General features: G+C 37.2%; 1 protein-coding gene across 2 annotated transcripts in view; it reads right to left on the bottom strand.

Moving 5' to 3' along the window:
* The window catches only part of LMBR1 (limb development membrane protein 1), a 72287-nt gene that overhangs the window by 34465 nt on the left and 24856 nt on the right, over positions 1-12966 (bottom strand). For both annotated transcript variants that reach the window (XM_082754382.1, XM_082754383.1), the window contains one exon: positions 11612-11715. In XM_082754382.1, coding sequence (XP_082610508.1) covers positions 11612-11715 — 104 coding nt within the window. The remainder of the gene's footprint in view (positions 1-11611; positions 11716-12966) is intronic.

The raw sequence follows: 12966 nt of genomic DNA on the forward strand, positions 1-12966 counted from the left end.
TGGGTGGTTCCACACTGTAATTTGTTTGCAAATTTTACAGAGGAAAAAGGCAATTATCAACGAAGTACAAATTACAGCGTGTTACACACGAGAACAAAGAGTCCTAACAATGTTTCTATGGTGCTGAAAACTTAAACACAGTTCTGCTTGGATATCTTGACCTCTCGCAAGGTAGGTAAACATTACTTTTTACACTATGCCCTGAGCCATAGGGAAAGCCTGGGAAACATTTCTGCAATCACAGCACACTTAAAATACACACGAAGCCTATTGTTTTCACGTGACAAAACGGAGTCTCAGTTTTCTTAAGATTTGCTTAGTGAGACGCTGACTGCAACAAACATGCATGCTAACATCTGGAAAAAATAAACAGAAGTACTAAAAAAAAAAAAAAAAACAGAATTACAGAAGGTACCAGATTGGAAATGTTATATATTGAAGTCTATTTTTTAGCACCTGATACCCTCTTTTCCTGGTTTGCAAGCACTAGTAAAGACCTCACCTTAAAGCACTCTATAATCATTTCTACGTTTTGAAACTATACTTTGAACAACCTTTGCTGTGACGTATTCAAGACAGTGCAAAAATGAATTTCTTTATAATTGAAAAAGAGGCATTCTCCATCAGGTATCAAGGAAATACAAACTAAATTTAGCATATGGATATATTTAGCTAACTCAAATTATTGAATCAAAATCAGCCAATGCCTCAGAACCCTCATAGAACAAACTAAACATTTTTGATCAAGAAATAATGCATCCAGGCAACAGATTCAAGCAACAGGAAAAAAGTTTTGATGCCCATGCAGGAATTAAAGACTAACTAGCACTGACCATAGCTCCTCCACACTTTCTTCCCTTACACTGAAACTTTCTGGCCTGAAGGCACCTTAAAACCAAAATGAACACACTTCTCTCACAACACAGCAAGTATATTTTAAAGCTTGTATTTATTTTCTATTCATTACAAACCTTACAATTTAATATTCACAAAACAAGCAAGTTCCAGCTAATTTCTGCCAGTATCTTTTCCCAAGTGATTTCAGTGGTTACCACTCAATGGTTATCATCCAATGAAAGAGGTAGCTGAAATCATCTGACTGTACAGAATAGTTATATAGGATAACGAACAAAATCCAAGAAATTAAGACAGCAGAATTGGAGAGAAAAAAAAAATGAAAATTAAAGGATCTTGATGGAAAAAGAAAGTATGATGTCTTTGGGTACCAGCTATAAACACGAAGCAAGAAGTACAGGGACTACACGTGCCCAATTGGAAATGATGGTATAAACTTGCATAACAAGGGGTCACCAAGAAGGTGTCTGTTTAGTAGACTGGCAGAGCTGACATCTCTCCAGAATACAGTACATGCAGTACATCGTGGAGTGCCAAACAGCTACACCCTCTTCTCCAGGGCCCCAGAAAGCCTTCTGGCCCTAACCGCTGTGTTACCGCATGTTCTGCTTCCATACCCGTCCAGTCTTCCTGTTGACACGATTGCATGCAAATAACTTGCTGAAATAGCCTAAGAACCAATACGAGCTCCCAGCAGATTTGCATCCTAACTACAAGGATGGAAAATTGTTCTCTCACCTTTTCTTTTTTTTTTTTTTTTTTTTTTTTTTTACCCCCAGGGATCTATTGAACTATCCGAGACAAGACAAACTCCAGAATAACAACATGAGTCATCTGTTGTCTGTGTCATTGTTTCAAATACGTGGTTTCAAAGTACTTAAGGAAAGAGCACATGCCTGACTTCCACATCAAGGTATCGTTCTTGCACATTTAACATAGAAATAATGTACTGGGAAAAAAGTCCTTCAGAATTTTAAAAGAGAAGACATACCAGTCTCATAAAAGCTAGACAGGATACCAGAGAAAAAGCAAATATCTACTAGGTGGAAGAAAATAATTACAGCCTATGGTTGTCACATGTTACAGCCTGCTCTTCCCTCATATGCAAAAACTGTTACACACACACAAAAAGGGGAGTACGTCAAAGCTCTTATTAAAAAGGAGAAATGCACATCTCCTATTGCTACAATAGTAAAAGCATAAAACTGTTTGGGGGAGAAAGGCAGGAAAACGTGAAAGGATACATATAGTGAAATTATGGCTATCCCCTCACTATCCCCTTCTCCTCCTCCCCCCCCCCCCAAGTTTCCTCTGTTGTTCCATTAGCTAGCTCAGCCCTCACTAATTAGCTCTTAGGTGCTCCACTCCCTCCGCCTACCAAGTTTCCTACACTTTCCCAAGCCACCTGCAACAACAACAGGGGAGCTGTGGGATTTCTGACAGTGTGAGCCTCCCTACAATCACTTACTTTTGGATGAGAAAGATTCTTTCCTGCTAGACTGGAGCGATAGGAAGAAAAATAGATATTTTCCATCTTCTTTATAGCTTGGCAGAGGATTAAAATAAGTAACTTAAAAGTATAAAGAAAGACTTGGAATTTCTGATAGTGTTTCTGGTGGAAAGAAACCATAAAGATCTGTTCTCAGAAGCAAATGACACGTAGAACACAGATCACTATTAAAGTTCTAAAATAAAGAAAAACCTTGAGGTTTTTTTGGTGTCAATCTCTGCTATCCATGGCATGGGTAAATAAGATGAGGAAGAGAGCACCAGACTGCTACAAGTTCCTTTTAATAAACTGGGAAATTGTTCAAAAAAGCTGCACCAAAACAAATAGAAACATGAAAGTGGTCAGGGATGAGAGACAAATTCATTGCCTTCTTCAAGCCTTTAACTCAGACACGCATAATGCTTAGACACCTGCCTTTTTCCATCAACCGAAAGAAGCGACTTCTAGCTCCCCTGGATCAGTCATTTTAGGCACCTTGCATTTAAATACTTTCTCCCTTCAGTCTCAAAGAACAACACAAGTTTCTATTTAGATGAAATAATTATATGAATTTTATTATAAACTGAGAATTTACAAAAACTATCAAGAAATCTATCTCATGATTTTTAGATATGCAGCTATCAGTACCACAAACAAAAGAGTCTACAGAAGGTATTAACGTTTCCATGAAAAAAAAAAACTATTCATTTATGCCTTAAAAAGAGCATCTACAATGTCTCAATCATTTCAAAAGATTTCAATTCCAAGTTAATACTTTGCTGCACAAAAAGTCCAGTAACAAAAATAAAATATAACTCCCATAGGACTACATTTCTAGAACCTCCAGCTTCAATTCACATCAGTCTAAAATGAAGAGCTCCCAGCACAGTATTGGTAGCTCTACCACCTGTATGCTTTACAAACAAGTACTTAGCTTGTGTGTTTTTACTCATACAGATCTCTGTAAATTAGAATAAGCTCAAAGAAAAAATATAACTAAAAAAAAAAACCATAATAGATGCATTCACTAAGAGAGCAACAAAGATTCAGTTTACTCCATTTGGAGGGCTGCAGCTACCTGTTAAAGCTTTTAGCAAAGAATTATGGAAATTCCACAAAATATGAGCATGCTAAGTACAGCAGAACTTTGTAGCAGCTGAACTGCACAAGTTCAGAACAATGTAGGAGTGGGGAAAGCACAGGAGTTCAGCAATGCTTTTTGTTCCTGGCTCAGGCGAGGTGGAATAACTAATGCTCCAGTGCTAGCTTCTAGAGCCTAATTAGTTTCACAGATGACTACCTACTCATGCAGGAGTCACCTAATACAATTTCTTACAGTATGCTAGCAAAGTAATGGTCAGGAATCCGCATTTTGAAATAACACTAAGCTTGTTTGGGATTTTCCTTGCACAGTATTTTTATCCCAATATTACTAACAGGCTTTGTTTCATTCTGTTATTGTATAGATTTTTGTAACTGAAACACATGAAAATGTTGCAAGGCCATACATTAACCTGACGTTTTGCTCTTCTATCTACTTTGAAGAACTGTTCGAAAAAGTAAATTATAATCTTAACCCCATAAACAACAGCAGAAAGGCAGAACCGTTGCTCAGCTATGAAGTCACAATGAGGCAGGTACTGCAGATAAGCTACACTGAATAAACTACACCTTTAGTTTATCTCCTGTTGCCTTATTTTCTGTAACTTGCTTTCAGGCATCTTTAAAAGAAGTACATTTTAATTTATGGAAGCAACCAACTGACATTTAACTACTTCAATGAAACGGAGCACAGATCACATCTCATCACATCTTGATCCAATGTGTGCAACAACCAATATCCACTTATTTCCCCCCTCAGCTGTCTTCAGATACAGAACTGTTATATATATTCAGCAAACCATAGATCTCCTTGTGGTAGCATAAAAAGATCGGATTTTGCTCATAAAGCCCCCAGTGGAGTTAAGCAAGATGTTTTATAAAACCACATGAAATGTTTTATATATGTACAAAAACAAGTCCACACTAAGCCATTCTTCCTCAATAGCCAAAGAATGCATGTTATTCACCTAGAAGTTGCTGTCTTGTACAGAAATGCTGTCTTGTACTTTGTTCTTAAGTGTCTAAATACAGACACTACGCTAAATTACACATGTGAAAGTCTAGGTTTTGAAATACAAAAATGAATATAATAAACATTCCCAACTTCTTCTCGACCTGTAGAGAGTTCTTACCATCTTTAGCTTGCCTTAGTTATACTCATTCTGAAAGGACAGAAGAGATCCCTGCTTTACTTTTATACACAAAGCTGTTCTCCTCTCCCACTAATTTCCAGTATAGTTACATACTCCAATCACAGCTCCCCAACAGCAGCCCATGCACTCACATAACTCTTTTCAGAGTAATTTCATGAAATACATGTTTAAGATAAGAAATTCTTTTTTCCTCTGCAGAACTACAAATAAAGGACCTGGTGGTATAAAACTGTGATTTTAGCATGTTTTCAGAGAACCCACTGTAGACACCTGTCAATGTGGCATGCTACCAAGTAGAGCAGACTTCTTCTATCACTCCCAGATATCTCAAGTTCTTCTCACATGCAGTATTAGATGTGCCTAAACTAGCCTTTACATCACAAATTATAAGAGCACCAAGTTCAGGTGTGCACAAGTTGTTTCTGAGACCTCAATGAAAGCAGCAAGCATATGAAGATTTCAACTCTATTATTTTCAAGACAAAATTTACTATCAAATACACTCCTTCACTTGCATCTTACAGATTACGTTTAAGCTTGCATCTTACAGATTATGTTACGAGTTTGTATGACTGTCAGCTAAGTATGCTTTTATAAGGGAGGAGAAGCCCTGATCGAGCTACTTGCCAGATCAGAACCACAAAATAATCAGCATTTGCTTCTAAACAACAACAAAAAATGTCTAATAAATATTAAGTGGTGTCATTTTAAATGACTCTGCTTTAAAGAACTAGACTTCATATCTGAACTTAAGATGTTAGCTTATGTCAAAAATACAAAACCAAACAGCTGCCTTTGATGTGACTGATTAAACAACTTTTGTCTCTGGTATTACTAATGGAATGAGCAAATGGGCTGCAATATAAGGTACAATAATTCAGTTACATACTAGTAAACATTTCATAGAGATCAGAGCACTAAAGTTTCAGTTCATGCTGAATGATTTTATAGACAAATAAATAAGAGCTAATACCAAATAAACATACGCTGTCAACAGGGTACCTCAAGACTATTTGGTGAGCCATTACCCACAGTGGCCCATGGCTATTGCCACTGGAGGTACAAGCAAGCATAAAACATGAAGTCAAATGCTGTTTCCAAACAAGGTTCAAGTCTCTTGCGTTCTCCAGATTGCTTTCACAGAAAAAAAAAAAAAAAAAAAAAAAAAAAAAAAAAAAAAAAAGCAGGACAAATGCAGAAAATCAACTGTTTAATTCAAGGCAATCTCATATTAGAAAGGTTTTCCAAGCAACCTTTCCCAGGATTATATTATAGGGACAATTTCTTTCCATGAAATACTTGTTGAGATTAGCAAAGCAGTTTCAAAATAGTTCAAAAGTACATGTGAACAGATTTCTTCTATTGGTTTCATCACATGGCAAAAAAATATACTCCTTACTTTTGCTGTAGGTATCTGTAGGATTCTGGTTTAACAAAATGTAGAGCACAACATGATAGTCTATTTTTTAAGTAGAAAAACATGGAAATTAGAATTTCCACATCCACCAAAAAATGGAAGAAGCAGCCTTACTTATCTACATTTATTGAGGTTTACATTCCCAAAGCTTGAAAATGCTAAGCACTGCAACATGATATATTTGAAATTTAAGCAGAGTTCAGTCTTACTATTTAGTCTCATTAACATACCTAGGAAAATATGTTTTTCAATTGCAAAGACAAATGTATCTATCAACTCCAACACTGGAGATGGAAGATGTACATACGATGGCTACTCAGCAAATTACAGCCTATCTTTACAGTAAAAATAAAGCTGTTTCTCTAAAAATGCTTGTAACTGTGCTTTTGCAGAGCTCCAACATTTCACTCCCTCCCACAATAAATAATTTTATTTACAACGCACCTTCTTAAAAGTAGTGCTCCAGAGAAAAAGAGGAAGGAAGTGTTTAAGAGCAGAAATCTCCGTATTTCAGTATTTGTGGCAGAAGCCTTGTACCAGGTTTTACTCGCAAGGGCTAAGCTGCAACTGCTAACACAGGCAGGACTTGGCAGTCATGACAGCCAAGTTTTATACAGTAGCAAGCACTACGCAGTAAACTGTTCTGAGCTCTGGCCCATCTCACCTGCCTTAACCGTATGAATAAATTGCTACATGTTTAAGTGGTGGTTTTTATTAAAAATAAACTCAACTAGAATTCGGGAAGAGATATCAAGGGAAGGCAAGCAGATGGAGAGACTGGCTGACACATAACAATAGCTGGTGAAATATTACTCTTATTTTCTGTAATAAACACCAAGATCAAAACATTATGCAAGTTAAATTTCCTTGAAAGGTTCCCAGCAGGAGTTTTCCTTTTTGTTTGTGCAGTACGCGATTTCCTCTCACCCACAAAAAACATACCAAGAATGTGCATGTGCCACTAACACTAAGCAGCACTTCCTTAATCACTCATTTCCAACAATTTATGGATGATCAGTGGCAAAAACGAGCAAAAATAATGAAAGCATGCAATGAAAGCTCATTGAGACAAACCGGCTTGGACTTCCTACTCATTTCTGTGTCTCTTTAAGATGGGGGTCTGATACAAATTAGCCACTGGGAAAAAAGTCATCTGGTCATAAAATACAGTACAGGGTCACTTTTATGTAAGTTTGCCAAAAGGGACATAAACCAGGACAATTTCAAACTGTGACACAGGATAGAAGTATATTAAAAAAATCTTTGTTCCTCCTCCATTGTGCTGTCATGTTGCTCAGCTTTATAGACGTTCTGAGCACCAGCTCTGGCCTCTTCGCTTCCACCTGGTCTACCTAATTAATTAAGCAAGGAAGTTACCTCAAATTTTTGTACTATTTGTTTTTATTATCATGCACTTCTTTTGATGTTCCAGGAGTTAACCTCTTAATCCACAGACTCTGTGTGCTGTGTTCTGAACATTTTGGGATGTCTGGATAATTTGGATAATTGGTCAGGATGTTGCTGTCGCTCATGTTAAACTTTATGCCATGACTTCAAGTTCAAAGATCAGTATTAAGGTAAAATGCTTCATAAAGCCTTTTTAAAACTCTACACTCCTGATCACACAATATCTAGTTATACCAGTTTCTCACGGTGGTAAATGGCACTATTTGTACTTTCTTACAAGGAAATTACTCCTAAACATCTTTATCTTTGTCAACTTCAAACAAATACAAATTTCAGTTGAAGTTACATCAAGAGAAAGCATATTTTAAAGGTCAAGAAAAGGTACAGCAATTACCTCCTCAAAAAGGCTCGCCTCCTTCACCCAGCAGCATACATGTAGTTTTCTGTGCAGTCTTATCACCCATGGAAACACCAGCACCATAAACTACAGAGCCTCCACTACAAATACCACAATTTCAGAATAATAAGGGATGAGGTTAGTTCTGACATTAAGAAACATGGCTGACACCTTTGTTTCATAGCTGTACTACAGAATTTGTGAAGGTCGACGGCAAAGAACTGGAAGAGGCTCTAAACAAGAAATAACTTGACACAGACTCTACAAAGGAAGACAAGAAGAATTTAGAAGGACATCAAGATGTTTTTAAGACTGGTACAGGACACTAAAGTTACTTCAAGCTATCCCAATAGTTCAGTTAATAGCATTGGCTAAGGCTTAATATATTGAAACGATCTCTGACTACTTCAATAATCTTGAAAAAGCTGATTCACACATCCGTGTAAATATGCACGTGTGCACAAAGTTACACACGATGGGTACAGATATATACAGATATACATACACCCATACATACACTACTCCAGTTAACAGAAGCCTGCACATGCAAGGATGGAAATAAACTATAGCAAGCACTTAAGCTCTTTAAAAGGGCATGGGCAACCCCCCTTAGGCCCAAAATGCCCTTTTTGAATTACCACAGTGGTTTTAATTAAAAACTAGGCAGAAAATCAGTTTGATTTCCAGTACAACATTGCATCCGTCCACGGTGAGTGCCTAATTTCCGTATTTCTCCCCTCTGTGCAATACCCAAGTGCTTGGTTGTTTTAAACTGTTGCCCTAGGGAAGTCAAAGAGTCTGTAAGAGGGGCCATGTGCCATTTAGTAAGTATACTAGCAACCAAGAAAAAAAAAAAAAAGCCATGGTAAATTGGAAGATAGTTAATCAAACCCATTCAGATTCATGAAACTTAAACAGTTAAGGGGGGGCGATACATCCAGAAAATAATATGGAAAGAAAAGGTACACAAAACTGAAAATGCTAACCTATGAGCTATCTGAATAAAGCTTGCAACAAGTTCACATGATAAGTAGGTAAAAATCAACTTTTAGCATAATCTGTGATAAACACTCAGATGAAAACTTTGGGGATTGGGCCCCTATGTGATAATGACAAACATCACTGTCACGACTTAAGCTGAACAAAGAAATCCAATAAAAAATGAAAAAGATGATTCAATTTCAGAACTGAACTTCTTATTCATTTTTTCAGAGCTTCTATTAAAATCCAACAAGTAGTTCTTATACAAAAACCTTCAAATGGATGTCCTGACTGCACGCCTAAATCCCAAGTGACCCATTTATTCATTATAACAAAAGTAATTCAATGACAAATTTAAGATGGCCTGCATAGAAGCTTCCCGTGGAACAGTCTTTTCATCCAATTTTTACCCAAACAGGTATCTAAAAAATCAACTGCTTTCCCTACTCCATATGCCCAGCTCCCAACTGAAAGATTAAAGACTCCATATCCTGTGCTAAACGTCTTTAGTCAAGATCTTCACGTTTACAATATGATCGTTCTTCTCTTAACTGCTGCAGGTTTTGCCAAATGTATGAAATATTTCTTTAAATTGAGATCACTAAAATCTGATTTTGCCAATTAACAGTAATAGCATTTGAATGACTTTTTTTTTTTTTTTATAACCCTGGCACATTAGTCTGATGTGATGAATGACAAAATATGATGACATTTTTTAAAAAATAATTTAAGTACAATCATAAACAAAGTAGTTTCTTAAAGTACAAGAATTCTACACGGTAATCATCATTTCAAAGTCTTGTCTGAGGAGAAAGATAACTGATGTGCCAAAATATAACATAAGACCTTTCTTGACACCTGCAGACACATAATGGTTTTATCTCATCTAGCTTTATAAATGGTTCCAAGTGTAAACATGCAATAGCAACCCAAATTCTCTTGACACTGGCTACCAATACATCCCATTCATATGCTTGATAGTCAGACCATAACTTAAAGTTTTAGGTAAAGTCCAAGTTTAGTGCAGCTGGGTTGCATAATGCATTTATTGCAGACAAATCTACAAGTCAAGGGGACACACCGGCAGTACCATACACAGTACCTTAAAGAAAAAAATCCATGGTTTTGGTTGGACTGCAAAAGACAAATCCCACTAAAGTCAGCTAATTTACACATTAGCTCTAACTAGACACTTAGAGACAAAAGCCAAATGGAATAGCCTCCACCTGGAAACTGAAAGGTCAAACTGAGTTGCTGAAAGTGTTCTCAGCCCTATGGATACCTGAAGGAAAGGAAGGAGAGGAAAACAGAATGTTTTCCAGCCATGTGGGATAAGCAGAGTTAGCCCATGATCAGACTCCTTTGATGTTGAACTCATTAGTGTGATCATACTGCAGTAGCTTGGATACATCCAGTGCAGTCAGTAAAACATAACGCTGCAGCTGCATCGGTGAGCTCAGACCAGGCTATCAAACAAGTACGTACACACCATCCTGCTTGACCCCACACGTCCCTCCTGACACAGCTATCTTGCTCAGTCTATGTAATCTACCAATAGCTTCAATGGAGGAGTAAAACCCCTATTTCTTCACATTCTTTTCTCTGAAATTTTGAGATTTTCCCCATGCTATGCTTTCTAAGTATCTTCTTTCTTTGCTTTCTCCTCCTGTTCTCTCAAGGGTCTACTTGAACCCTAAAATCCCAAACTGGATGTAGTACTTCACTGGAGGCTTTCCCAATTCCACAAAGAACAAATATGGCAACTTCATCTCCATGACGCATTCTTGTCCATACAACCAAGACTTGTTTTCTACCCCACCATAATCATCACCTTGCTGATTTATGTTATATATGATCCATCAATGACTCAGTCTTTTGTATCCACCCTCAGCAGATTTCATTCTCCTAGTTTTAGGCCACTTTCCAATATCCTTTGCTTTCTAATAACTGTCATCCAAAGGGTGGGGAATTTTCTTGTATAGCATCATTAGAAACAAAAAGTGTAATCACTTGGATGATAAAGATTAATGAAAGCATGCTACAACTGATCCCCAGACAATTGACTTCAGTTATTTGATATTTACAACTTAAAATTGAATTTGCCATGCCTCCCATTACAGTATTTTTTTGTTACATTTCTTTAGTTCAGATAATATAATAGAATTATCATATTACTCAGAAATTGCTTCCCCAGTTCCATGGTTCACTGAAATAGTCAGCCCTCCCAACTTCCACATATCTAACTAAATTATCATAAACGGGTAGAGAATAATAAAAAAATTTCTTCACATACTGTTAATACTGACAATCAGGCAGTTGGACTAGATGATCTTTGAAAGTTCCCTCTGTTCTATTCTAAGGAGAACTTTATATTATAAAATAGACCTTTATAACTCACAAATCCAAGTTGTTTTATTTTTTTTTTTAAGTTGTCCTTGGGTCATCTATTATCAAGTCACCCTTTCTATTAATAAGCTTGTATTTCTTTGTTGCTTTATTACCAGTATATGTATTGAACCTTCTTTTGTTTTAACATCCCCCAAAAATCCTTTTCCTCAAAAAAAAAAAAAAAAAAAAAGATTAAAACATTTTAAAACACAAGGTAACCCACTTTCTTGATGCCATTGTACATGCCATGTATTGTATACTCACTTCACCTGCTTGTGCATATACAAATGTGCAATCTTGAACATAAGCATATACATCCCAGCATAGTCCTCCCAAATCTGTAATTTGTTCCATCAGAATTGAGGACTGAAAATGGAATATGTACTGTAATCACTCCATATGCATTTAACAGTATTTTCCTACCTTTTTTAAGCCAGCGAATCCTTCCGATTCCAGGAAGAAAAAGGCAAAGGGCATCAACACAAACAAACATAAATTGGAAAAAAGAGAAGCAAGATTCCACAACCCTGCAATAAACAAGAAAGTGCACATGGTAAGTTTCTCAATTTAAAAAAAAAAAAAAAAAAAACCATTAATGTCACAGTTTCCTTCTTTACGTGTAACAATGAAGCATACATTAGTACTACAAAGTCAGTTTTATGGATACACACACATATATAGTAACCTCCAGGTCATCACCAAAAAAAAACACTCCTTTCTCTGCATAATAAGCTACTGACAGAACTGGATATCAACTTCAACAGCAGCAGCTATCTGAAACCTCGGAAGAGAGATTGCAAACTCTGGTGGACTACTCCCATGATATCCCACTCAAGAGTATTTACGTGCTTAACATTTTCAGGAGAAAAGCATTTTATCAACAGTGGATCTCACAAAATTCATTTCTATCTATTCACTACCTCCCATATTTTACTCTAGAGAATCTTAGGCAAATCATGGTTTTAACATCAACAATACAAAAACCATCATCACCACCTCCAAATTAGAAGATACAGTAAAGATTAACAGCAGCATTTCACAGTGAGCTGAGTGGCTCAGTAGTCAATTGGAGAGCAGTAGATGACGTTTATCACAATTCCAGTATAACACTTTCAACTTCATCTCCCAGATATTCCCATAATTAATGAAATATGGGCTCAGTGGAGAGTGCATTGGACTAAAATTGCCTGAGCTTCTGGGCTCAAAGGGTTGTGATCAGCAGCACAAAGTCAGGCTGGAAGCCAGTCACCAGTGGTTACAATAAGTTAACAATTATCTTCATTAACAACACAGACAGTGGGAAAGAGTGCATCCTCAGCAAGTCTGCCGATGATACAAAACGGGGAGGAGCAGGGGGCTGTCTTTCAGATGGACCTCTGTAGGTGGGCAACCAGGCAGAGAGCACACTGATGACCAACTGGCCCAACAGTAGCTTTGTAGAAAAGGCCTTAGAGATCCTGTTAGATACCAAGTTGAACAGGAGCCCTTGCAACAAAGGAAGCCAACAGCATCCTCAGTGTGTGCTCATCTGGGGTGCTGCATCCAGCTGTGGGCTCCTTCATACAGGAGGGACACAAACACACTGGAATGAGTCCAGCAAAGGGCTGCAACACAATTAAAAGATTGGAGCATCTTCATGAAGAAGAGGTGATTTTATTAATGCATGTAAACATCTGATGCAAAGGGGGTGACAGAGTCTGACTCTTTGCAGGGGTGTCCAGTGAAAGGAAATGAGGCAGTGAGCACAAATGAAAAACAGGAAAACCAACTTAAAACAC

This window comes from Aythya marila (genome assembly GCF_965140915.1).
Source record: "Aythya marila genome assembly, chromosome: 2".
Classification (NCBI taxonomy): domain Eukaryota; kingdom Metazoa; phylum Chordata; class Aves; order Anseriformes; family Anatidae; genus Aythya; species Aythya marila.